This window comes from Corvus brachyrhynchos, unplaced genomic scaffold, assembly GCF_000691975.1.
Source record: "Corvus brachyrhynchos isolate BGI_N302 unplaced genomic scaffold, ASM69197v1 scaffold346, whole genome shotgun sequence".
In the NCBI taxonomy this organism is placed as follows: Eukaryota; Metazoa; Chordata; class Aves; order Passeriformes; family Corvidae; genus Corvus; species Corvus brachyrhynchos.
In genome coordinates, this window is record NW_008238644.1 from 5,884,567 (window position 1) to 5,911,976 (window position 27,410).

At 47.3% G+C, this 27,410-nt stretch overlaps 1 protein-coding gene and 1 long non-coding RNA gene across 2 annotated transcripts; both read left to right on the plus strand.

The window, feature by feature from the left end:
- LOC103617870 (ligand of Numb protein X 2) lies at positions 1-24,938 on the plus strand. The gene is made up of 10 exons (XM_008636221.2): positions 1-159; positions 8,022-8,462; positions 10,944-11,170; positions 12,502-12,698; positions 13,904-14,269; positions 16,204-16,383; positions 17,402-17,576; positions 17,748-17,958; positions 21,755-21,913; positions 22,906-24,938. The coding sequence occupies exons 2-10, from the start codon at positions 8,074-8,076 to the stop codon at positions 23,039-23,041; spliced, it is 2,040 nt and encodes a 679-aa protein (XP_008634443.1). The 5' UTR covers positions 1-159; positions 8,022-8,073; the 3' UTR covers positions 23,042-24,938.
- Positions 17,965-21,656, plus strand: LOC108447468. The gene is made up of 2 exons (XR_001863048.1): positions 17,965-18,493; positions 18,613-21,656. It is a non-coding gene; the product is annotated as an uncharacterized LOC108447468 (long non-coding RNA).
- Positions 24,939-27,410: the final 2,472 nt, after the last annotated feature.

The following is a 27,410-nucleotide window of genomic DNA, read 5'->3' on the forward strand; positions in this document are numbered from 1 at the left end:
ACTTAGGAGCTGTCACCTGTGGTGAAGGGCATTTCAGCTACTGGTTGCAGCAGCTCTGCCTACCCAGAGGCACTGGCAGAGTTTAAGTTCACTTCAAACTCAGCTGCAGCTGCCCTGGGGAGCCACAGTTTGAGACGGTTTCGTTTTGTTTAAATGAAGGTAACTTGTTTTCTTTCTTTCCCCTTTACCACGATCTGATGGTGAGATGGAATGTAAAGGGGAATTACAGACTTAATTAGCTCTTAATTCAGCTTTTTTAGTTAGTGTGAACAAGCTCGGGCTAGAAAGTACTTTGCATAAAAACCCCTCTTACCCCATGAAAGGAAGTCTGAGCAGGGTGCTGTCACCCTGCTGTCACTGGGCACAGGAGCTGTTGGGAAAGAAGAGCCAGGCCAGGGGAAACGTGCTGGTCCCTCTGGAATGACTCTCAGCCATCCTGCCTTGGGTTTATTTTGTAGAGCTGAGATTCCAAGTGCCTGTTGATATAAAGGGATACTGTCACACCTTGTGCCAAACTCTTTAAACAGAACACCATTAAAAAAAAATAGTGCTACTGAGACTTGGACCGGGTAATGAGGAGTTCTGTGCTTCTTTATCCTGCAGCAAAGCCCTAATCTGGTGTTTCTGATGTTAAAAACTGTGTCTGTTGATAGGAAATATTTCATCTCCAGGTGCAAAGCTGCTTTCATGCTGCTGGATTGCTTGTGGTAAAGTTTTGTAGAAAACAAGAGTTCCTTGTTTGTGTTGTAACGAACTTAGAAAATTAGTTATTTCATGCTTAAGGCTGAGAGTAGCCAAGATTAATTTCTTTTAACTGAAATTAATTTTAAAGGAACACTTTGATAGAGTGTGATAAAGATTAAAGCTCTGTAGGAGTTTCTCACAAGACAGCAAGGCTTAGAGCTACAGAAATACCTTTTGTCTCCCAAAAGCAAGAGTCTCTCTCTTCCCGCCTCCTCCCTTCTCACATTACTTTTAAATATCTCTGATGTGACCACCCTGGTGAGGATATTCAAACAGAGACTTTTAAAACATCCAGTTATATAAAATATAGTGCACAGTCTGCTTCTTCCCCTGTATCCTTCGGAAGTGCTGGGATGAGAAAGCGTTGCCTCTCTCTGACCTGTATGACAAACACAGATCACAAAGGGACAGTGCTGTGCAGGTTTTCTTTCATCTGTCCCTACAAACAAGGAATTTGTAGGTAGACACACAGACAGTGATGAGGTAAGAGCATCTAATACTCATTTATAGCCATTAGACACTTGATCTTTACCTCCTGTCCCAGAAGCAAACCCAGCTCTTTGGAATGTGAGCGTGCTCCCAGATATTCAGATGAACCCAAATCTTAACATCACATCTCCTAATCCCTCTTTGTTTGGTTTTGGGCTTTTTGTTTGGGTTGGAGGAGAAGCTGTGGTTATTAATTACTGATTAAATCCTTAAATAATAGCACTGTGTTCCTTCTTTCTTTGTAGAAACCTTCTCCCACAAACATCAAACTGATTTTTAGGGATGGAGTTGCAGATAGCTGCCAAATTGAAAATGCAGGTGAGGGTGGAGGTGGGAGTATTTAATTTCCTGGAGAGAGATGATTATAGACACGATAGGAAAAAAAAAAAATAAAGACAATCCACCCATGTGGTGGTAAAACTTCCATAGGAATATTTGGGTCAAATCCTGCAAAGAAGCACATTGATTTAAGTGACTGAAGAATTCCTGCAAGCACAAAAGGAGCAACTTGCATGTTTGTGTGGAATATGATGTAGAAAGGAGGGTGGATATAGTGGAAGCATTCATGAATTCATATCCCTTTTTCTGAGCACTATGTTAAACTAGTCACTGTTGGATCCCCTTTGGAAGAAAAGTGTAGGTGGAAAGCTTAATTCCTTAAGAAAGGAGGAGAGAGGAAATTTACTGGCTCTTGTTACCTAGGTAATATTACCAGAATGATAACACCAGAATCTCCTGCTCTGCAGAAAGTACTGGGATTCATTTCTGAAGTTACATTTGTGTAGCCCTGCTACTTTAACACTCTGGGTCCTGTGAGACAGTTACTGCTCTGTGCAATCATTAACTGAGAGAGAAGCAAATGTTCTGAGCATATGGTAGTGAGAGAAATAAATTATAAGTACCAATTTCTTAAGTTTTCATGTCAGCTTTTGATTCTCCTCAAATTAAAAATGCTTGCAATTTAAGCTGTTGATTGCTAGTAAGATTTTTAAAACTGAGTATTACGAATCTTCACTTGCATTGAACTTTCAGATACACTAATCAGACAGGCTTTTTATAAAAGTCTGGAAGATTTTTATAAAAAAACTTTTATAAATCTGTCTGGAAGTGAGTTACGTTAAAAATGGAAATCCATCAATGCTGCAGAGCTGATCCTGCAAAAGTTGCTCAGCAGAAAACTCCTTGGGATTGTCCTGCTCTACTCAAGCCTTGTAGCTCATCTCTCAGGATAGGGTTTCCTCAGATAATAGCTCTTTTCTGGTCTAACAGGGTAATGATTCTGATTATAATTAATGAAAATACAATTGGCTTTCTGTTTTCTGGTGCAGAAAACAGATACTTGCCCAGAAGCTGAGGCAGATAAAATACCAGATTGTTTAACAAGCACAGAAACACCAAGGAGTTAAATACCACTTATTTTCACATTTATGGTTAAAGGATGGGTATAAAAAATGATGGGGACAATGGAAATTTAGATTTCCATTTTTCTTGATTACACTAAAGCAGCTTTGATTTAGAGTTTCTGAGTGAAATGTTCACACAAGTGCTGAGCAGTTACTCTTGGAGGTGGCTCATTAGAAACCCCGTGACTTCAAGGCAAGCTCAATTAGTGAAAGGGTTGCTTCTTATTTAACTGTATAAATTCACCATCTACAGAATATTTTTACATTCAGTGGCCTGATCTTCAGTCATATCAGAAAATTAACAAAGATAATAGGAAATTGTATCAACACCTGAAACCATTCTTGGGTTTGGTGTTGTGTATTTTTGTAAAATTGACCTACTTCAATATTGATTATAAAAATCCTCTGCTTTTCTAACACTTCTCTTGCAACTGCTGTAAACTAAGGACAGTTCAGTGATGGTTGTGAAACACTGGGGCAACACACTGGAAGTGTTCAGTCAGGACTGTGGTTCCTGTCCTATAAAACCTGTCTCATTTCATGAATCCTTTTTCACAGGCAGGGATGAAATTCAGCAACTCCCCCTCCCTGTTACAGAGCACTTTTCCAGTGCACTTTTCTCTCTCTCTGGAATGGAAAAAAAACCGCGATTCTGTGAAACACAAAACTTCTTAACTGAGTGAAAACTGTTGGAAGAAAGTTTAGGAAAAGCTCTGCCCCTTTTTCTCATGGTTTATTTCTAGAGGATTGGATTTGCTCCGTCAGAATCCATCTGGAACTTGCTTTTAGGTTTGGCTGGTGCCCTGCTGGTGTGTGCCCTCAGCCATCTTCATCCAGATTGTGCTGATGACTTGTTTTGTCCACCCCCAAAAATTAATTAATTGTTTAGCCTTTAGTTGGAATGTTGCATTTCCAGTCTCCCAGGGAAATGTTGTTATAAATACAATAACTGACATAATTACTGCAGTGCAGTGTTACATAGCAGGAGATGTGGGGCATGAGCCCTGCAGTCCCCAAACAAGCTTTTGTATTGGGGTTTCAGCCCAATATTTCTATAGCAACATGTCAGTGCTAACCTACAGCTGCCCAAAAGCATAAACCATGCCAGTTTTAAAGTATTTCCCATGGTACAACTGGTTTTTTAATATTGAGAACCAATTTTTTTTTTTTAATTATTTATTAACTTAAGCAGTTTGAAACACTCCTCTAGCATCTCATATCTGTTAGGAAGAATTTACACTTCTGTTTTATGTCTTTGCTGCAGACTGGCTGCATGGTTTTGTGTTCTGCAATATGGAATGTGCTCTGCTTACTCACCATATTTGTGGTTTTATAAATCAGTTAGTTAATAGAAACAGGCTTGGTTTTATTCTTTTTTTGTTTGGGTTGGGTTTTTTTTTTCCCCAGGAGCTTCTTATGTGGTCTTAGGTAGGTTCCTTGAGATCCTCTTCAGAGACATAACAAAGTGTTAACTTCCCAGGAGTTGGTGCTGCTGTGGGTCTGTTTTACCCTCTGGTGATGTAATTTCTCAGTCTTTAAATGGGAATAGCAGCAACATTACACCTCAGAGAAATGTAATTTTGGTAGATACATTCATGACCAAAATGCACTTGGATCAAATGCTGGAACTGTGAGAGCAGACAGGCCTGGATTGAATGGAGCCTTAATTTATACTGCACAGTAAGTGGCACAGGGAAATGCCTTAAAAGCCGGAGCCAGAGCGGTGTTTGGGAATGCTGGTGATAAGCTGGGAAGCTGGAATGCTGCTCTTGGGGTACCCAGGTACCACAGGCACAGCTCCTGCTCAGTCACAGCACAAGTGGAGGCACGGGGTTGGAAAGATTTCTTAGATAATCATGCTCTTTTAAAAGAGCTTTTTTTCTTGAAAGCTGTAGAAGTGAGTCATCAGTTCTGTTTCCAAATCTGGGCTGCTGAGCAGAGAATGAGCAGTTTGCCCACCAGGAATGGTGCCGAGGGGTTCACTGCTGGTGTGGTTCTTGGCAGACCCCTCCCAGAGCTATTAACAGTGTTGTAGATGTGCAGGGGGGTAGATCTGAGGCTCTGTGCCCTGGCAGAGCTAAAACAAGAATAGGCAATGTGCTAATATTGTCAGGAATAGTCTTGCTTTGGCAGGAATACAGATTAAACTACCTGATAAGTCATCTTGAAAAATAAAGTCTCATCTTTGAGTCAGTGTTACAGTACAAGGAATCCTACTTAAAAAAAAGCCAACAGTGATTTTCTGGTTTGTTTTGTTTTGTTTTTTTTAATAGAGTAAAGATAAAGGTGACCCCAAAGAAATCCTTATGGGAAATATAAAGAGATTTCTGCTGGTTTATTTCCTTCAATTCTTTGTTACGTATAGCAGTGGGGTGTGTTACTCTCTAAATAATTCTGACTCCAGGGGCATTCCTTGTGTTGCACTTTTAGAACGGCAGAGTCCATTAGAGCAGCACATGTACATGTCAGGCTTTAACAATTTCATGCAGTCAATGTGTAGTAACTTGGGACCAAGCTGGATCCTGGTATTGTGATTCCCTCTTTATGTGGAAGCTAAAACCCTTGGAGAGATCCCAGTGCTACAGAGAAAGGCAGGAGCAGGGAAGGTGCCACCCATTGCTGGAAGGAAGCTGGAGAGTGGGGAATGGTGTAACAAAAAAAGCAACACAGGGCTGGAGGGGTTGATTGGGTTGGTCTGGCCTGTGGAGGTTAGAATGGGGACCTGAGATTGGATTGCCAAGGATTGAGTTTGTATCAAACCTCCCCTACAAAGCTGGAATCCTGTGGACTCTCTGACTCTTGAAAGTGGCTCATTGAAGCTGAGGGGAGCCAGACCTGTTATGATGAAACAGTGATTTTTTCTAGACACTTCAGCTGTGCCTTGTTGGGCTGCAGCGCTATCTGTGCTGGATGAGATTTTAGCAATTCTCCCCTTGCAGAAGCTCTGCTTTGTGCCCGAGTCCCTGATCAAGGGAGGCTTGTTTGAGCCTGCTGCCCTCCCCATGCTGCTCACTCAGCCCTGCCTTGCCGAAGGCTCTGGGCTGGGTTTCATCACAGGGATGTCAGCCTTAGGTTCCCCTGTGTCTGCAGGAGTGTCCTCGTTATTGAAGGGACAGTGGTGTAAAAGTAGAATTCACCGGGACATTTAAAATGAAATCTTCACCCCTTGTTTTCAAGGAGCTAGAAGTGAGACAGCAGATCAGCTTAGGGCAGCAAAATTGTGGTGACACTTTTATCTTCCACAAGTTATTACTCAGATGTTACTCATCAATGGGATTCATCTTGTGTAACCTTTAAACACAGAGCAGAGAATGAATTCGGGAAATAATCTGAAAAAAACCCCAAAAAAGTAGTTTATCAGCAAAACTACTGTGAGGTTTGTTTTTGCTGAGAAAGTGGATTTGTTTCATCACCTGCCAAAGTTTTATGCAAATAGTCCAACCCGAAGCACAAGTATGTCTGATTGGTGGTGTTTGCCTTGGAAGGTTCGTGTTTCATTAACTGCTGGTGCTGAGCTGATTGATTAGAATTGGTAGGAGATGTTAAGTGATGGTCTGATGTTGAAATGTTCCTTTTTCACCTGTAAGATCATTCCAGATCAGCTGAAGCCTGGCAAAAAGGCAAATAAGGCAAACAGTAGGGCTGCCTGTTTCAGGTGGAGGCAAGCACCAAACGACAGGGGGATTTCTAAGAGAGGAGGACATGGACACATGTGCTTTCATTTCCTTGTGTGCTGTCTGTGAGCTGTGTTTTGGTTTGGGGAGCACTGAGTCAGCCACACAGGAGTTAAGGAGGGAATGCAAACAGAAGAGTTAGGGATGTTCACCCAGTCTCAAGGGGAAGATGTTTTCTGGCACTTCAGCAGGGGAGGGAGAAGCAAACAACTCTTCTTGTACCCACCTGGAACCGTGACAGTGAGGTTTTAATCTTTTGAAGTGAACAAGTTCCTATGGCTGGGTAAAAATTCGCCTGTGAAATGGCTGATTCTGTTGGTGATACGTTCTCCCTTTAATTAAATAGCTGACTTACCTTGACAATTAATTGGAGTGATGTATGATTTTTATTAGAAACCCATGACTAATTTTTTCTTGCCGTTCCTGCTGTCTTATTGTTCTTGTCTCCCCTCCTCCGAGTTGTGCTGTGTGCCAGCCATGTCCTCCAGGCGCTGGTGCAGACCAGTGTTCCCTCTTGCTTGGGCTTTTACCTGTTCCAGATAAAGCCATTGTTTTCCGGTATTTTCCACATCATCTTTCAGAAATTTTCCATTTCATCACAGTTTCGCAATTTTTTTGTTTTCAAAGAGTCTGGGATTCTTTACATAAAGTTAAAAAAACCTCCACCAATCCAAAACTCCTCAAAACATCTCACCACCACAAAACCCCCCACTGTGTAATACAATTTGCTTCCTTTAATACCACATTTCCTACTTCATTAAAATAACTGCCAGGTTAAAAAAATCCTCTCTGCAATCATCCCTGTGCCTGTAATCTGCTGGGAAACTCAAGTGAATTTTATATTTAATTACAACAGGCAGGATTCAGAAAGGATGTGACTGAAGACATTTCTGTTAAAATCAGAGCAGCAGCTACAAAGGACTCAGTTTGTCCCTTATCCTCCTCTCCCTGCCTGAAAGGAGCTGAGGCTCAAGCCTTTCTCTAACATTACAACAAATGATGTGGACAATTCTTTAGGTTTTTTCCACTTAGGAAGCTTTAGCCTTTTTATAGGAAATTTGTTTCCATGGGGGAACTTAGGCATGGATGAGTGGGGAACAATGCATTGTTTGTTAAAACAAATTTTTTTGAAGGGAGTGGGCTTGAAAGGAAGGAAATGTGGTTTAGATTTAAGTTTCTTTTGAAATTTCTTCCTCTTCTTTTGCCTCATCCTCCCCACCCCCCAAATACAAAACAAAAATCCTAACAACCAGAAGTCCCCAAACTGGCTTTTCACCACACACGTCTTTAAAATATTTGGTATGATCTGGAAAGCCAGAGGAAGTTTAAAAATCACTGTCTTGTGTATCCTTTCTTTTCCTTCCCTCGCTGGGTTGTTCTCCCCCAAGAACGTGCAACTTTTGTGTCAGCTCTTCTAGTCCATCTGTTGGGCGGGGTTTATTTAGTCTGTGTCTCCGGTGTGTGTGTGTGAAGTAGTTTAAGCCTCAATTTATCCACGTGCTTAAATATTGTGCTGAATGAGGTCCTCGCATCCTCTGATCCCTGGGCTGTTCACTCACAGGCTGGTTCTGGAAGGAAGAGCCCTACGGGGGGCAGGTGGGGGTGAAGATTCTGGGGGAGGAAGCTCAAGGCATGAATACAGTTTAATTTTTAACTGGCTGGATTTAAAGCAGGCAGTTGGCTGGACATCTCTCTCTCTCCCTTTCCTTAGAGGTCTGTGGCAGAGCTGCTGTGTGACAATCTCCTCCCTGGTGCTGGCTGCCATGGCCGACCCCATTGCAGAGGAACCCGTGTCCCAGGTCACTGAGCTGTGCTGTGAGTGTGGCCAGGCCCACCCCTTGCTGGACAATCACCTCTACAACTTCCAGGACGAGGTGGACGATGAGCTCATCTGCCACATCTGCCTGCAGCCCCTGCTGCAGCCCATGGACACGCCCTGTGGACACACGTACTGTTTCAAGTGCCTTGAGAACTTCATGCAGGAGTACAACTTCTGTCCCATGGATCGGCAGAAGCTCTCCTTCCAGCAGTGCCACAAGTCCAGCCTCCTGGTCCGGAACCTGCTGGATAAGCTGATTGTGCTGTGTCCCTTCAAGGCCGAGTGCCAGCAGACCATGCAGCGCTGTGAGCTGGAAGCTCACCTGCAGAACAGGTGCATTCCCCTTTCCATCCTGTCATTGCTCCTTGTGCAATGCCAGGGCTGTTGTGCTGCTCATCAGAACCATCCATTCTCAGAGCAGCTCCTGAACTGGGGCAAGGTGGGACACCAGAGATGCCAGGGTGAGGCTGCAGAGGTGGGTGGGTGAAGACAGTGTAATTGTGTGCGTGCTCTGGAGGAGAAGGGTGAGCTGCTCACCTTCAGGTCGAAGGCAGACACTAAACCGACATCTGTGGGTCCTGAACCGGAGCACCAGGCCTGGAGTTGTTACAAACAAGCTTATTCTTGTTTCCCTTGCGTAGGGAAGAAAGACAGGCATGAAGTCAACATTCTGAAAGCAAGGGATTGTGCAGTGCTGCCAGTTTAATTGGTCCAATTAAGATGTACAATACATGAGTCTTTGATTCAAAGAGTGCAAGTCCCTCCAAGCTGCACATTATGCACTTGCTGGATCACCTACTTAAAATTCCATTATCTTCTCTCATTCTTTTGCTGAAGAGGGGAAGCAAATGAAAATTACTATTTTTTTTTTTTCTGTTCCTCTTGTGCAGAGGAAGGGAGACTTTTCGGTGCTTCCACTGCTGGTTGAGCTGTTGGCAGGCGGGATATTGTTGCTTTAAAAGGAGTGCAGGTGACAAAGCTCTTGCCATGGTGCTTGGAGAACCCTTGTTCCTACCTGGTTAATGATTTGCAGGGAAGGGAGCTAAGTGCAAGCCCTGCTGCAGGTGGAACAGACCTTCCTTGGCAGGCTGCCTTTTGTCAGCAGCCAATGAGAAATGCTACAGGCTTGTTTCCTTCAGCTGTAGCTGCTGCAGCAATGACATATTTCAAAAATAAGCCAAGCAGGGAACAGGTACACTTAGGATACCTTTGCAGTTCTGGCCAAGGATGTACCCTTGTGGTTCTTGCTTGTCTCCAGTTCCCACGAGCTGAGAGCTGGTGTTAGAGCCAGGGGAAGGGACGGAAGGTGCTTGAGTGCCCCTTTCCCTTCAGTGAAAGTTTATAATCTCCTTTTTCTTGAGGCAGCCCTTTGTACTGGCTGCTCGTTATCAGGCTGGGCTGAGTGCTCGGGCTGCAGGGCTGGGGCCATGGCTCCCACCAGGGCTGGGCCTTCCTCTGCTCTGCAAATCTGCCCTGCTATCAGTAAACTCCTGTCACTCGTTAATCCCTCTGGCTCAGGAGTTAGCACAGGGGAGGGAGGCACCTGAAATGTTTGCGTTAGAGGCCTGCCTGGAAACTGTATCGTTCTGTTCTGTGTTTCACAGTTGTTTGTATCTTTCTTGGGGACAGAGTATTCTAAGATTCCAGCCTACTTCACCTGTGGGCACAGTCAGACTGAAAAGTGGGGGAGAAAATTAAAAGACAAGAAAATTGCACTGGGATTTGGGTGGGTTTTTTTTGTTTTAAGTGGCATTAACTGATAGTAGTAGTTTTAAGGAAATAAGAAGCGCATAGTAACTTATTTTCTTGGGGGATTTCCCTGCCTTTTGCAAATTGAGTTTGTGTTTTGATACCTTAAGAGGGGCATGTGCACAAATGCATCAGTCAGGTGCTGTCATTAAGTTCAGGGTTATTTTACTGCTTGGAAAATAAATGAGTAGGAATAAACCAGAGGAAGTAATACTGGGATGAGACTTCTTTAGCCAGAGTGTAAATAAGTCAGTTTAATTTGAAAAGAGACTCTGATACGCACCCAATACCACTCATCTCTCTGAAAGTGATGTTTTTGCATTTATCACCTCCTCACCTGTCACCTTTTTTATAAATCCTCATGATAAAAGAGCTGTTCTTCCTCACCCATTAGTGCTGAGACAGGCTGGTGATGGTGTATCTGCATCCAGGGCACAATTCCATCCCCGTTCTGGGATCTCTGTGGGGAGCAGTCAGTGGGATCAGGAACTAAACTGCTCCCATTCAGGTAGAGCCATCAACTGCATGGACTGGGAGTGGACCAGGTCCAGGGTCAGGTCTCATTCCACAACAGAAAATGCCCAATTCTCCCTTGCTGCTCTTGTGTGTAGCTGGTGGGTTAAAACAAAGCCTAATTCAAGGCTGAGCTTGAAACTTGAGCCACTTTCTTTCACAAAGTGAAATAGAAATATAGATTTTTTCAAGGTACAGTTCCTACAGAGCTCAGTATTTGCTTATATTTAAGAAGGCTTGTTTTCCTCGTGGAGTGTTTGCCAGGTAAATATTTAGCAAGGGAGACTCCTGTTTCTATTACATTCTTCTTTTTCAAATAATTTGCTTAATAATTTCTAAAGTAGTGAAGTAACAAGGCTGCTCTTAAGCTGATACTTGTATAAGTAGAAACTGAATGTCAGATGAGAATCAATTTCGGCATCTGAGGCACCAGCACTGCCCTGGTGAGATTTAGAACAAGCTTCTTCCCACAGGTTTGTCAGAGCTTTCATGTGCTGGGTCCCCTGCCCAGGCAGAGACAGTCACTGACAGTCACTGCCAATCTCTCTCCAGGTGCTCTGGGTTTAAGAAATACAAATCTGAACTCCAGCGGAAAAAGAATCCCATTTCCAAAGGGAAGGAAGATCCTCCTGCCAAGGGGGACACAAACACGCCCAAGGATCCAGAGGTCCCAAGTGGAGGCTCCTCACTTGTGGCAGAAAGCTCTGGAGCTGCTGTGGTGTCACTGGGGACTACAGAGCCTGGACTGGTTAATCCGGCTTTTGAGGAGACTGAAGAAGGTGAGAGTTTGCGAAGTGGAACTATGTATTTATCTTTCATGATATAAAAATGATGTAATTATCTCAAAAAATTAAATTTTTAAGTGTCCCCAGCACTGTCAGTCATCCTCAATGCTGCTCAGCCGTTAGTAGCCATCAGAGGCATCTCTTTCCTTGAGCAGAAGGGAGATGCATTCATGTGCACCAGGGGTGGCAGAGTCTGCTCACAAGCTCTAAACTGTGCAAAACCATTTGGAGAGTCTCTGCTAGACTGCAGTGAGTATTTGCAGTATTCTGTGGAGAAACAAAGGCAGTCCCTGTCACTGTGAACGTGGAGCACTTAAAGCCCTTGTAGAAGCCAAATAATTAGTAACTAGGAAGTGTTCCAGGTTCTTTTTAATCTTGTTAGCAGAGTTAAATATACAGTCAGTATCCTGGAGTGGTCAGCACCTCCCTCCTGGTGTTTTTCTAGCATAAGTTAGGTTTTGGATTAACAGGCAGCTCTGAAAGCCTCGCAGATCAAATAACCATCTCCACTTCAGTGTAGCAGCACTTGTCTCAGCTTGGTAGGAGGCAGCAGCATGGAAACCTCAGTGCCTTGTCTCAAAGTTAGGCTCAGCTTCCACATGTGCAGGCGCTGGAGCTGACAACCCCTGTGCCTGGGACAGAGGTAACTCACAGGTCAGTTCAGTTCCCTGCTGGCTTTTTCCCAAAGCACACCTGGAGCAGGTTTTGCATCTCTGGTGTGACACCTGTCCTTCACCCTGCCAGGCAGTGCTGGGCCTGCCTGAGTGTCCCCATGCTGGGAGATCTCATCCCACTTGCTCACAACAACTTTCGTCTTCAAAGTGCAGCATTGCTTAATATCCAGTATGCTGTGAAACAGCCAAACATTCCTCCTGTTTTACAGGGGGGATGGGAAAAGGGGAGCAAAGGAAATTAGAGGAAGGAAGTTGCAGAGCAGTAATTACAGCTGGGTAGTCCCTTTCCCTCATGGGCATCATGGAAATTGGAATTTGTTGTGTGCGTGCTCCTAGCAGGCCAGCTGTCACAGGAGAAAAATAAACCTCTAAATATAGCCAAACCATACTGAATGCCCTTTAATAAACCCCAAGCAACAACAATAAAGAGTTTTTGAATTCACCATAAAATAGGAGAAAATGGGGGAAATTCTGGAGAAACTGTAAAGAAGAGGGATTTTAAGCTTTTTATGTGACCTTAGGTCTCCTGATAGCTGCTTTCCCTCCAGATGCTACATTGAACAAAACCTGCCAGGGGTTTGAATCTCAGGGTGCTGTGAAAAGGAAAATTCTGTTAATGTGTTGCTTTTTCTCTTCAATTTCCACAACCAGACCTTCCTCAGAGAACCAGTCTTGTGGCTGAAACCACCACCATTGAAATCCACCGGGAAGATCCAGAGGAAGAGCTGGGGATGAGGATAGTTGGGGGTAAGGACACCCCCCTAGGGAACATCGTTGTTCAGGAGGTGCTGCGGGACTCTGTGGTTGCTGCTGATGGAAGAATTGCTCCTGGGGATCACATCCTTGAGGTAGGAAAAACCCCCCTGGCAGCCCCATTGCTTCCCTTGACTGGGGGAGGAGGGTGCCTGGAAGAACTGGGAAATCTCTGCAGCTCAGGGTTTTAGAGCATTGATCAGATCTGTGTCAGCAGCACTGTGTGTCTGCTGGGGCTCAGGAACACACTTTTGGGGTTCCTTCCAGTCAGACACATATTTCTCTGGGATATTTGACAGCTTTTTGAAATTTAGACCATTTTGGATAAAGTGAAAGATTCCTACCTGACAAATTTCACACAGCAGCCCCATTTCTCTGCTCTAGTTAGGAAGTCTCATAATTGCTTGCTGCACTGTGTTGCTTAAGCTGCATATTCTCCATGGGCAGGTCCAGGGTGAGAGCTGCTGACTTGCAGTGAGTATCAGCTCCAAAGTGTGAGTAATGCAGAGCTCCAGCCCCAGCCTGACCCACGGCCCGGGCACTGCCCACACCACTGGGGCCGTGTGGCCCTGAGTGACTGAGGTGACACCCTGTACACGTGGTGACAACTGTTAGCACCTCCAGCCATGGCTGCCCAATCATCTGACAAGCAGTAAATCCTCATTATCCCATGGGATTGGGCATCAGGAGGGGCTGGCAGCCCGCACACACGAGTGGCCAATGAGATCTCTGAGTTGGTTTCTCAGATAGAACAATGGAGTGACTCCTGTTTTATCCAGCTCGATTGTCCATGTCTCAGTAAATAGGGCAGGTCCCACACTTGGGAGCCCTATTAACATCCTAAAAGACTGCAGAGTCTGACATGACAACATCAAGCAAAATGTTGCCTTCTCAGGGTCACCCTGGTAAAAGTATAATTGGATGGGTGATTCCAGAAGCTTGTAGACGATGGACCACTCAAAAGTGGAGATTGGAGTCTTCTCCCAGTCTGTACTGAACACTGGAAGCAGATCTGCCTTGCCATGGGATGGAAGGAATGATTGAACATTTTGCAGTTTCAGATTTGTTGGTTGTGTGGGTTGCCCTGTCTTGTCCCTGTCATCAATTATTCACCAATTACAGTCTAATTCTGTCAGCTTTCTTCATTCTGTTTTAGAAGACTTTGCTCCCTAATGTGCATCCGAGTCAGAGATTGCACAGGGAGTTTCCCATCCTGCTCCAGCCTGGCCATGCCCCACACTGCGGACAGTGCCTAATTAATGTGGGCTCTGATTAGCGAGTGCTTTGTTTGTCTCTGTAGGTGAATGGCGTCAACATCAGCAGTGTGACTCACTGCCAGGCTGTCTCCTTCCTGCGCCACCCAGGCCCTGTTCTCCACCTCATGGTCCTGCAGGAGAAGGGCTTTTCCAACAAGACTGCACAGCAGGATCCCACTGCTACAAACCGGGAAGTGATCCACGTCACCTTGGTGAAGAGAGACCGATCGGAACCCTTGGGAATCAAACTGATCAGGAAGACTGACGAGGCAGGGATTTTTATTCTGGACCTCTTAGAGGGAGGCTTGGCAGCCAAGAATGGAAAGCTGAGTCGGAACGACAGAGTCCTGTCAATAAATGGCCAGGATTTGAGGCAAGGAACTCCTGAGGCTGCTGCCCAGATAATCCAGGTGAGCTCAGACATGGAGAGGTTGTGTGGAAATGGCTCTGTGTGGCTGATCCAGGGCTCCTGTTCTGAGCTGGGGCTAACAGAACGCACCAGGGCAACCTGCACTGCCCCAAATCTCCTGCATGGAAAGCGACTCCCCTGCGGATGTGTGGGAAGCACCGCTTCCAAAGGAAGATAAACACCAAGAGTGGGAATCCATGTGAGTCATCCCTGACAGGGCTGAGGGGAAGCAGTGGCTCATGGCTCAGGAGTTCATCTGAGGAGATGGGATTTCCTGGGTGGTGTTTGCAGCCTCTCAGCCTTGCAGAGGCAATGTTGGTATGCACTGCAGCAGACAGGGAGGCATCAGGGCAGCCTTTTGTGCTTCCAACAGTGACACTGAAGGTGCTGGCTGGGACATGGGGTGGGCTGGCAGCACAGAACAGATCCCTTTGGACTGATCTGAAGCCCTTTCTCCCCATTTTACCTGTATTTGGGAAGAGAGAGACTGGAAAACAACGTGGGGCACTTCAGGCTAAAAACATTCCAAGGTACTAAATGGGTGGAAGAGAGTTGGTCTTTCCCTGTGGAATGTGCTCCTGTTGCAGCATGCCAGAGGTTTTGGTGGAAGGAGTGGGCAAGGAATTCTGGTTAAAGGATTAAGGATTGCTGCATGTGCAGCAGATATCACATAGATCAGTTTAAATTCTTTATCTCCCCAGGAGAGTGCCTCCAGTTTGTGTTTTTATCTACAGATCCTGACACAATGCACCTCATCCCATTCTGTTTATATCCCAGAAAGGATGTGAGGTCAGCAGGAGGGAGAGCCAGTTCTCTTCACAGTTATCAGAGGAGTGCAGTGCCATGGGAGAAAGAGCAGAGTTCCAGCACTGAGATCCTTTTTATGTTGTGCGTGTGCTTCCGTTCTATGGCCTCTTAGAATTTGTTTGCATCCCACAAGTGCTGCTGCATTCCTGTTGCAGTGTGCACACACAACTCCCATATGAGGAACTCTTTTGATCCCACTGGAACCAGCAGCCAAAGTCTCAGAACTGGCTTAATGAGGTTTGGGGTTGAATCTCTTTGGAAGTGACATTTGTGTAAAACTGCGACAGTTTTCCAAACGTGATGTGTTCCTCTGAGGGCTAATTGAAATCCCTGCTTAAATGGAACTTAAAGAGTCCCTCTTCCAAGGCCAGGGAATTCCCTGTGGCACCAGGGAAACAGGGTCCTGTGGCAAGGAGTGAGAGCAGCGACTGCATTTCTGTCATCCAGGGCGGGGAGGGAGCACGTGGGCCTTTCCCTGTGAGTCCTTCACAATAAGGTTCTGTCAGGTGATCCCAAGGAACAAACCCAAGGAGAGCAGCAGGAACAATAGTGAGCACTTCCCCTGCAGCCCTGCCAAGGCCAGACATGCAGCTGCCCAAGTGTTTAACCGGCAGCAGTCTCAGGCCAGAGGTACTCTGGGGGAAAAAAGGGATGGGAGATGGTGAACAATAGATGAACAGAGCTGGGAGGGACAGTGCTTGAACAGCTTCCTGTGCAGTAAAAGCATCCAGTGCTTGTCATGGTCATGGTGTGGACCAGCCAGTGTTCCAGCTCTGTTCATGCTGTAGCACAACACAAGATGCTATTTTGGTTGTTCATACCGAAGTGCAGGAATTAATCATCCCTTTCCACCTTCTCTTGTTTGGCGTTTGTGGGGGAGGGAGGCATGAGTGAAGCCTGCCTTTACTCCTGTTCCTTCTGACTCATGGTTGCTAATTCCCTTTTTCTTTTTCCAGTCACATTCCCTGGCTCTTCACAAAAGACTTTGCATCACATTGTGGAGCTGTTGGAGAACATCTGTAGGAACTGATGCCAACCCTTCTTTCTCCCCAAGGCAATGAGGGCTGTCCCTCATTTCTAACCCGTTTTTCTGTCTTCTTAATTTCTACTCTTTGTTTCTCTGGGCAGACCACTGAATCCAGAGTGAACTTTGTGATCCTGAGGCAGCCTGGGGTGCAGCTGGGGGAGCCAGTGGAGGATGGCAGCACCTCCAACAGCAGCAGCAGCAGCAGCAATGGGGGGAGCCCAGTGCACCACCGGAGGCGACCAGACCAGAACCACTACAGACGAAAATCCAACTACCAGAAGGTGGGGCTGGGAGATGAGGCAAAGGTGCTGCTTATTCTTGGTTTAGTAGATGCATTGTACTGTTCTGTGATGGTGTTTGATCACAGAAGGCTGATCAGCAGCTCCAGTTCTTGGGCAGGTTTGGAGCTTATGGAACTGGAGGACCAGGTTGTCATCTACAGGGAAACATCACTTTAAGGGAAAAAGGTGTCAAAATTTCTTCAGTGTTGATGCAGAGCTGGTGTTTAATCCTTTCTAGTCTGGAAAAGGGCAGTGAGGAATTTGCCATCCATGAGATGCTTGGGATTTGCTTCTTGACATGCATCAAGCCCCACACATGGAGTGATACAAGAGCTGGTGTGGAGCCAGAGGCCTTTATGGTCCAGGAGTAGAATCCCCAGGTGACCCCGCTGTGACTGCAGCGTGTGTCTGCCACCCCTTTGTGTGGCACAACAAGCAGCAGGAGCAAGAGGACAATCCCCAGTGTGGTGAACCCAGAGAGAAAATCTGTGTGTAGAATGTCCAGCTGAGTGACAAACCTGCTGCAGCCGCTCAGACTGGTGTGTTTCAGTGTCCCTGGAGCTCTGGGAGCAGCTGTCCTGCGTGGCTGCAGTGTGGTTCCTGGATTTAAATCCCTGAGCAGCATTTACACCCTGTTTATACAGCCTGTGCTCTGATGTGTGCCTTCACTGTAACTTAAACATTTAATCAGGGAGAGCTTCATTGCTTGGCATGAGCAGCCTTGAGATGAGCTCATAGCTTGTTCCTCAGTGCAAAATTCCCCTCCTCAGAGGGAGCATCTCCCTACAGCAAATGGATTTAGGATCATTAGGACAGCACTGCCTCAGCTCTGGCGGCTCACCTTAGGAATGCTGCTCTGGATTCCCACCCACAGCAAGGACATGGGAAGCTGACTTTGCTGGCCAGCAACATTGCTGGAATGCTCTGGATTAAGGATACAAATGTTGTCTTCCAGAGCTGGGTTTCTCCTGTTAATTGCATTAATGAAGCTGCATTTTGTACTGTCATTCCTTTGTAGGATTTGCCTCAGGGATATGTAAGTCATGAGAAGACAGTAGCAATAAAGAAGGAGCCAAAGGAATCTTTGGGAATCACAATTGGAGGTGGAAGGGATAACAAAAACAAGCTCCCCATCTATGTGACAAGTGTGCAGCCCATTGGATGCCTCTTCAGGGATGGCAGAATCAAGAGAGGTAAGGGAGGCTCTCAGACCCTTTATCCTTTAGGAACTGTGGGTTTTCTTCAGTGGAAGCTGGACCTGGACACTGAAGAGAGGCTGGAAACAGGGTTCACATGAGCCCTTGATGCTGGAATGGGCTCCATAGCCAAAGGTCTGTAATAATCCCATTTGATTTCATCCCCAGGGGATGTACTTCTGAGCATAAACGGCATCGATTTGACTCATCTGAACTACTATGAAGCTGTCTCAGCACTGAAATCCAATGCAGCTTCCCACTCAGTCACACTGAAAGCCTTGGAAATCCTCTCCCTGAACTCCCCAGAGCCAGCCCTGGACATCAGGGAGCAGGGATTCAGCTGGTCTCCCCTCTGGATCACGTGGCTGGGATTGCCTAGGTATGTTTGTCAGGGACTGTGTAGAGAGCTGTTAATTACTGGGTTGACTTTCACTCAAACACTAGAAATTAATTACTTCGTTGATGAACTTGGAAGCATTCCTGGTATTCCCGTTTAGCTGTAAGGCAGTGGAAAGCCTTATTTGCCAATGAGATCATAGAATAATGAGTGTGTAAGGAACTTCCACTGTTTTTATGGAGTGAGCCATCATTCCCACACTCCTGTTGGACAGTAACCATGCTTTAGAAGCCCTGAAACCCCTTTTTCAAAGAGAAATAGTCAATGTTTGATACAGTCCCTGCTAAAGTACTGACTGAAATCTCTCTGTGGTTCTTCCTGCATCCCCTAACACAACCTGGGCTGTCTGGGAGTTTCTAATCTGATCATCTCACTTAGGGGCAGACATTCTTTCAGTCTAATTCTTCTTGGCTGTTGTAACTGCGTCATCTTCAGCATGAAGCACAAATGGTTCTGCAGAGCTGAGTTCTCCTGCTGCAAAGCTTTGCACCACAGCCTTAGCACAGGTTTTAACCTGGTAAGTTCCAAGTGAAGCTTGAATTTCCCTCTCCTTCCTGCAGAGGTGAACCTCTGGCTCCCTCCCTTTTGCAGTTACACAAAAAACACTGTGAAAGGCAGAGTCTGTTGTCATCCCAGCTGAGTGCAGGGGCATCTGCAGGTGGAACATAAAGCCAAACCAGCTGTGGGACACCTGGATCATTTACAGCCTTGTTTCTTGAGACACCTAAAGAGGAACCACTCACAAAGCCTCTGTTGTGTTACCTAGCAGCCTGTAAATGCTCAACGAACCAGCCCAGGTAAAGGCAGCTTTTGTGTCTCCTGTACTTGGCCTGTGCTCAGCACCTCCTCCCATCTCCCTCTGCTCTCCCAGGAATTGGCTGGGCTGCTCCAGGCAGGTCTGGTGTGAGCTGGTCCTGAGCTGCATCTCTCCAGGTTTGGAGAGCCCAAACCTGGGCACAAACCCTCGATGCTGCCTGGTGTTTGCTCCTCGTGCTGCTGCTGCAGTGAACTTCAGCAAGGCAAAACCTGGCTGGGCTTCTTTTTTTCCTTTCCCAATTTTTCTGGCTGTCGGGTGACGTGCAGCTTCCCCACACTCTGCTGCAGGGACTGGAGTCTTCTCTGCTCCTGGATCCCCTGCCTTCATTTCAGGAGTGTCCAACATTACCTCCATTTAATGCATTCCTGGAAACTCCTTTGCTGTTGGCATTGATGTTCCCCCCTTCATTTGACTGCAACTCCTGAAACAAGAAGTGATTCCAGGTGCCCCTTCTGCTCTTTGCTTCCTTTTACTCCAGCCTGAATTCTGGCCTTGGAATTTGTCTGCAGTTCTGGGTGTGAGGGTTGGTAGGAGGCACGCAGCAAGGTCATTCCACTTCAGGATCTGACAGAATCTTCCTCCTGTTGCCAGCACTAAAAGGGGCTGTTAATTCCTGAGCTTCCTCTCTCCTTTTCCCATCTGCTCCCAGTGAGACCTGGTAGCAACTGGCTGGTCACCCACAGAGCCCGTGTTTGTCGCCTGGGGATGTTCAGGGTGCCTCTGGCATTTCAAGCTGGCTCAGGGCTGTGCAGCTGCAGTGAGATCCCAGTGCCCCCACGTGCTGTGGTTTGGTTCCCATTGCAGAGAGCTCCTGACCCACCCTAACTGGGTTTGCAGGGCCAAACCCCCAGTGCTGCAGAGGCACGTCCACTGCACAGGCCCTGTGTGCACCACACTGATACTACATCACAGAAACCCCCAGAAATGTGCCCAGCCTTGACCCTGTGCCCTCAGCACCAGCTGTTCCACTGGGATCTGCTCCTTTTGGCTGCCATGGCCTGACTGTGTTGGAACGTCCTGCAGGGTGAAAGCTCCAAGCTTATTGTATGTGTGGTTTTGGGTTTGTTCAGCTTTTTCCCCTCAGTTATTCCTCTGCTCCAGCAGAAATACCCCTTTGTTTTTAGAGGAATGTATTTCTTTCTAGTTTGAACCCAGACTTGATGCTGAAAGGTGTGAGTTGAAATGAGTGCTCAGGCTAGGGAAGTGTATTTGATCCTTGCAATGCTTGAGCCCCCAGTGCTTCATTCAGGCCTCGATTCTTGAATCTGTGCCTTCTGTTTCTGTTAAACAGAAACTTTGATTTCTTCCTAGTGTGATGTTAAATCCATAGCAGCCACTGATAGTGTAAAATGCCATCTCAAAAGCTGGTTTGGACTGGGCCCATGTCCTAATCCAACACACCCTGGATCCCAAAGGCATCAGAAACAAAACTTCTACAGACTGATTTATCTTTTCTCTCTAAAACCTTTGCCTCTTGAAAGTGCAGTGCACTGTGTGGCTTGTGAAGTCTTGGGGTGGAAAAGCAGTTTTCCTGCTGCCCTCTTCCCTGGGGTTTATCTGACTCCAGTCTGACTCTTCCCACAATAACTGTGAGGAGCTCCCAGTCCCGGCCCTGCTGCAGCTCCAAATTCCAACAGGGACTGGGAACTGCCAGCTCAGCAGCGTGCCTGGCACCATAAAACCTGCACCTCGACCTTCCCTAAACTCTCCAATTCTTTTCCCACAGTCCTTTTTGATCGTAGTGAGTTAAAGTTTCTCTTCCTAGAACCCCTTTTTAATATGGAAAACTGATTCCTAGCAAACAGCCCTTTCCAGCTCCTGGAGGATGTGCCTGATGTTTTTATTTATGTTCTGTGCTGACATAGCACTTGCCGCTGTTGCTCTTGGGGCTATTTATTTGCAGAAGCTGCCACAGCCATGGCTTAGAGCTGTGTTTTTGCACTTGCGTGGTGCCTGTGGAAGGAAACCATGGAGGAATCAGTAAGCTCGAGCTGAGTCTCCTGGTGTTTATGTGTGAAAAACTCCTACAAAAGTAAATTACAGTTTGAAAGTAGATAATTGGATCTTTCTCCTGGTGAGAAGTTAACTGAGAAGGCTTTTGAAATCTGAAACTCTTCTGCAAACTGCTCAAGCAAAGCCCTTGAGGCAAAAACGTTTATTAGGAAAAGTTTAGCTGCTGGAATAACTCAGCGGGGTGATGATGAGCTGCAGTTTCACAGCTCCTCGGTGCCAGGATGTAACCTGAGCTGAGCCGGGGCACACGAGACGTTCCTGCCACACCTTCTGCGTCGCCTCGCCAAGGCTTTGCGGGGCTCTGTGCCACCAGCTCGGGCAGCGAGTGCTGCTGGCACTTCCATCTCACATTCCCCAGGCTCCCTGAGAGGACAAACCTCGCTGGCTGGCATCCAAAACCGGGGAGCTCTCACCAAGGAGCCCAGTGTCTGAACTGGACATCCTGGATCCTGCAGGAAAGCCCTTCCCTGCTCTGACCTGGCAGCTGAAGGGAGGCTGCTGCCCCTCTATTTGCTGCCAGTGATGCCCAGCTGCTGAAAGCCTTCCTTGTACCAATGCAGTGCACCGAGGAAATAAAAACCCTCTGCTCTCATTAATTGCATGGGTGTAGCTGCTGCTCACTGTTCAGTTGGGTTTGTCACTGGTGCTGTGGCTGTTCATTAGCAGAATTCACAAAGTTATTCAGGAGTCTTGCAGGTCCCAAAGCCCTTTAGAGCTGGGTGATTTCCTGTTAGCTCCTAAACCAGTGCTGACAACACTGAGAAAAGATTTCTAAAGGTCTGGCATCATCCCATTTGAGAATTAACCCTCTGACATGCCCTGCAAAGGGGTGTCTCAAATCCCAAAAAAACCAGGACAATGAGGCTGTTACATAGCTGTGCTTTCCATGAGGGAAAACAAATTCTTGCTTGGGCAATTTTCCTCATAACCTCTCTGTTTTTGACACAGTTACCTTCACTTCTGTCAAGATATTGTCCTTAGTAAAGGCAACCTGGAAAGTTGGGGCTTCAGCATCGTGGGAGGCTTTGAGGAAAGCAAAGGAAACCAACCCTTCTTCATCAAAACCATCGTGCCCGGGACTCCGGCATTCCGGGACGGGAAACTCAAGTAGGTGTGGGGTACCCGGGAATCATCATCACCACCACCAGTGCTGGGGGGGTTTCCCAAGACTCTTTGACCCTTGGAAGGAGCTCAGCTCCGAGTTAATTACTCGTTCTTCCTCTGATTTGAGAGTTAATACTGTTGCCAAACCTGTAACAAACGAGCCCTGCATTAAGCAGCGTTTGGGTTCCGCCATAAATATGCAACGAAAAGGAATTTACGGGAATTTTTAAAACCTAACTGTGAAGGGTTTAATTGAGTAATTAGGTAAAAGTAGAAAGGGGTTTGAGATGAATCTTGGGGGTTCCAGAGTATAAAACCTCTGGGATTTGGGAAAGTATCCCAACGCAAGCAACAAAAGCCCTCCCGTGCAGGAAACTCAACTGGAGCTTTGCTGAAGTGATTTTGGTGGTGACAGATCCCAGCGGGAGGAGCAGGGGTGGGGCTGGGGGATGCCGCAGGTAGCTCTGGGATGCAGAGCTGGCTCCTCTGCAGGCGGGGCTGCCACGGACAGAGGGAGGGGACACAGCTGCGGGTAGGGAGCTGGGCTTTGCTCCCAGTGCCGAGGTGGGAGAGCCGGGCTCAGCTGGGCTCCCGTTTGAGCGCTGGGACAGGGCTGTGGGGGCTCAGCACCTCGCACCCCTCAGAAGGCGCTGGGTGTGCCAGAGAGGGGCAGGTCCCTCTCACACCTCTGATGGTGGCAGTGGAGCCGCTGGAGAGCAGCTCAGGGCCTGGAGCTGCAGGGCTGAGCTGGGGCATCAGTGTTTTACCAGCACCACTCCTCCCTCTGCTGCCTGCCCTGCTGGGCACGCTCCCGCTGCCCCTCACTGATGCCACCCCAGCACCAGCAGGGGCCTCCTTCTCCCTTCCCCTCTGACTCCAGAGAAAAAGTTCTTTCAAGGAGGAGTTGATGGTTTGGCTCAGGGTGGGCTCAGGGTGACCGTGGGTGCAGTGTTAATAATGAACCCTTGTCCTGACTGGATCCTGTCTTTGGGCAGGTGTGGAGATGAAATTGTGGCAGTGAATGGAGTGCCAGCAATAGGAATGAGCAACTCAGAATTAATCCCAATGCTGAAGGAGCAGAGGAACAAAGTCACCCTGACCGTGGTGTCCTGGCCAGGGAGCCTCGTGTGACAGCTCCAGCAAACCCCCAGCACTTCCAGGTATCCACCAGCAGCTGGGAACCACACAGAGCCACCCCTGACAGAGAGACAGGGACTGCTCCACTCCTACTCCTGGGGCATTGCCGTGGAAGACTCCTTGCTTCCTTTTTGTGGAAAACATTTTACCAACAAATCTGGATGTTGAATTCAAAGTAAGGGTTAATCCAACACTTGTTGGAGCTTCCCAGGCTCATTAAAGCTCCTTAGGATTGGTGGTGCAGAGAAAGCTCTTCCCAGTTTCTCCACAACCTGCCCTGGAGGCTGCTGAGGCTTTCCTTGATTTTAGGGCTCTGCTTTCCACTGAGTATCTGAATGGGTTAAAACAAAGGCTTTTAAAAGCAGCTACTAAATCTGTAAGGATGGGGAGCCAATTAGGCATTTCCTAGTTACCAGGATTTCCCAGTCCTCTTCCTTTTAGGTGTCAGTAACCCAAGGAATGCGTTAATACATCAGAACCCCACAGTCAGCCTGGAGGAGCTGTGTTACCTGTATGAGGGTCCTGTCACAAATCCTGATTGAGGATCCTGCCAGCTCCACTGATTTATTGCAAAGGGACAATTTCAACAGCTTAAAGAACCACTCTCAAAGGTATCAGCAAGAGTGCTTTCACTGAAATACGATGTTGCAGTGACTTTACCAAAGGTCAAGGGCAAGGTTCACTCTTGCTGCACACAAGTTGCCCTGGTTTTAGGATGGATAAAAGCAGCTTTTCCCCCAGAAGGTGGGTGAGGAAGTGAACAGGCTGGTAACAGACTCCCCTGGCCCAGCCTCCTGTCTTATTTTCATCTGTTTCCAGTGCTGAGGGGTAGAGGTCAGGCAGGGGCAGGAGCACCTGGACTGCCAGGCAGGTGACATTTCTCCTGCAGTTCTGTTCGTGGCCCTCTTGCAGCTGGAGCAAAATACCAACTCATGGGATCAGGGGAAGCTCAAAGCATCCTTGGCTGCAGGAAATGTCACCTCCAGAAGGAGACTGTGCCCAGCCTGGCTTCAGTTCAAACCCACTGTGCAGTTCAAATTTAGAATTAAAGAACTGAAGCTTGGGCAGGTTGGTTTGACCTCTGACACTGTGAAAGTTCCTCCTTGCAAACTCCACCTGAAGCAATTCCCTTTTTCAGCAGCTTAATGAGCAGTAGAAATGATGGGTTTTTCTCAAACCAGCTTGCACTGAGAGATCTTCTCCTCCTGTGCTGCCTCTGCCACACCTTTTGCAGGAGCAGCTTTGTAAGAATCCAAGGAGTCTGTCCCTGTCCAAATGCTGCCTCGAATGAATGTTTAATTCCTTGTAGCAGCCCTGCAGGGAAGAGGCCAGCCCTGGCTGAAGCTTCTCCTGGACTGGCACTTTGTCATTTGCTGTCCCTGGGCCTTGTTTACACACAGTGACTTCACTTCCTGAGCTGTGGGCAGGGACAGCAGGGCCGGGCCCAGAGCCCAGGACCCAGCAGGAGCGTGGCTCCATCCTCACAGCAGCCTTGGTTTGGCTGGGAACACCCCTGGGGACTCGTGACAGCACAACTGGGGCTACCTGGGCTCCAGGGCTGTTTTCCTGTTGTTCTGCTGAATGCCAAGAGAAAAATAATCCCCAAAGGAAAACTCGTCATTGACCTCACTGGGACACAAAAACATGAAGCAATTTTTTATCTCTTTCTAATCAATGGGCAGAATCTGTGCCTGGAACAGTAAATATTGATGTGGGCAGTGGGAGGGAGGAGGAGGCTGCAGAACCATTTTTACTCCATCTCCTTTCAAGGTGCCTTCAACTTCACTGAAATGTCCTTGTAATTTAAATTTTGTTTCCAAAATCAGCTTGTTAATAGATGTTGAATTTGTTTTGATGCCTTTATAAATTATTGTTGTATTGCTGAAAAATATGGGTTAGAGGTGTGGTCTTTACCTTTTCTTTCCACGTAGCAGCTCTTGCCCCCAGAATGGGTCACCTCAAAAAAAACCCTGACCCCAGGAGGCAGGAAACTGTGTAATTGTCTTTGCTCCTCCCAGGAAAGGAGCTGGACTATCCTGGAATACACTGTGGCTGGGAAAAATCCCTTAACACCAGTAAACCCCACATCCCAACACCAGGAACCCTGCAGCAGCTTCCTGATGCAAGAACAGATTATTTCCAACACCCCACCTTTACATTTCCCTGGCAGAAAAGGGAAACCATTTAACTCTATTTAATGAAATCAGTTTAAAACTATTTACCTTAAATGCACAGCTGCTCCTGGCCCCAAAAGCCTGCCCCCATTAGTGAAGGTCCCTTCCACCTCAGCATATTCTGTGTTTTGGGTCCAGCTCATTCAAATAACAGAGGAGGAGGTGCAGCCCTGACTGAATCCACGCTGGATTCCCTGTTCCCACTCTCACAGCACCATCGGGACTGGATGTGATCACCATTAATTGTGTCACTCCACCAACAGTGCAGGAGATCAGGGAGTGGGTGGGGACAGCTCTGGCCACCCCTGCAGAGGCACCAGGGACACCTGAGCATGCAAAGGGGGGAGAAACGTCCTTGGCTGGGGCCAACCCCCACTCACCTCGGTGCAACATTCCAGTGGCAGCACTTCTCCTGACTCAGGGCAGGAAAAGCCAGCTCAGAGCGGGCTGGGGGCACTGCCCAGGCCCCCTTTGGCACTGCTGCCCCAGCAAGGTCAGAGTTCCTGCACTGGAACAAACCAGCACCTCTCATCATCACCAAACACAAGCTCCTGAGGGAGGCTGGGCATTGGGGCCGGGCCCCTCTCCCCTTGGCACGGCCCTGGCCAGGCCTGGGCTCTGGCAGGGAGGGCGGGCACCTCTGCTGCGTGAGGTGCCAGGGAGCACCGACCAAGCACTCCTGACTCCTCCTCTGGTTTGGGTTTCTCCTGGGGAGCAGCAAGTTCATCCCATTCTCCTGAAAGCTTCTGGGCACTCACAGCTGAAGCCCTGCCCTGAGCAGGAGCTGCCAGGAGGATTCCCTGGCTCCACACCCAGTGCCAGGAGCGGGGATTGCCCAGGGGAGCAGTGAGTGATGCCATATTCCTCAATCTGGGCTCCACCCTGATCCCAGCTAGCCCTGGCTCAGCACACACACATTTCCCAGGAGCTCAAAGCACATTAAAGCTCCACGAAAACCAAAACCCAGCAGAAGCCCCCATTTTCCTCCTCCTCCCCTGGGCTCTGTAGTTACAAGCCCATCACTGCGCTGTTCCAGTGTTTAACCCGGAACCAAAGGGCTCTCCTGGCACAGGTTGGACGCTTCCCAGCACACTCAACCCTTCCACGATTACAATACCAAAAAATACAGAACGTTTCAGAACCATATTATTTTAGGACAAATATTTCAGACAGTTTTAAATAACAAGTCAAAGGAAAATGAGACATTTGTGGACTCACACAAACAGAAGGGCAGGAATCCTAAGGACCAGACAGACCAAAACCCCTGAAAATTATTTCCCCTGTCCTCCCCACCCAGAAACATCTCTGTTGCCCCTTCCCCAACCAATACTAAATCCAAAGAAACTTTGGAATTCGACTAAATTTATTTTGGGATCTAAGGGAAAGGAATGCATTGGACAGGAGTGTTGGTGATACCCAAATAGAAACGCCAACCCCACGAGGGCAAACTGCTAACGGGGACTTGGTGCTCTCTACTGCACTCTAGGTTATTCAGTCAACTCTTAGTAAAAAAAAAGGAAATAAAATAGTTAAGTCAAAAGGAATTAAAGAGAAATTCATGCTCTTATTATGGATCTTCATTGATTCCCCACGTAGAGGTGTAACATGACAGAACTACCTTTGCAATGGATAAAAAAAGCCAGTTTTGGAGTCTCTGCACACGCTGTGTGAACGCCCTCGGCAGCTTCTGGAAGCTGTCACATCCAGGCAGGCCCCTGTGCCCACCTGGAGCAGATCCTGCAGCTCCTCCTGACACGCCCAGCTGGCCATGGAGAAATCAGAAGCTGTTTTTGTAGCTATAAAGAAATTTATTCGGGGATGAGACTTTTCACTACTAGACACCAGACTCTAAGCTGGCTCCCGGGATCTAAGTCACGCTGTTCTTTGGACAATAAATTTCAAGTTGCACTTACTGTCCTAGTTCTCAAAAAGGAATGACGATGACAAAAAGAACCAAGAACTACGACCTAATTGCGTTAGTTTCAGCTGAAGCCATCTTCCATCAGAAACCATAGGATCTGATACACCAAAGTTCTCCCTAGGGATGTGGATGAGTAGAGTAGCTCAGTGCTTTGTAACTAGTACTGCTGTATTGTCTTGTATCAAAAACAAACAAAAAAAAGGAAGTTTAAAGGCTCGTGCAGCCTCAGCTCCCGAGGCACTGCCGGCTGTGCCACGGCTTGCCCAGT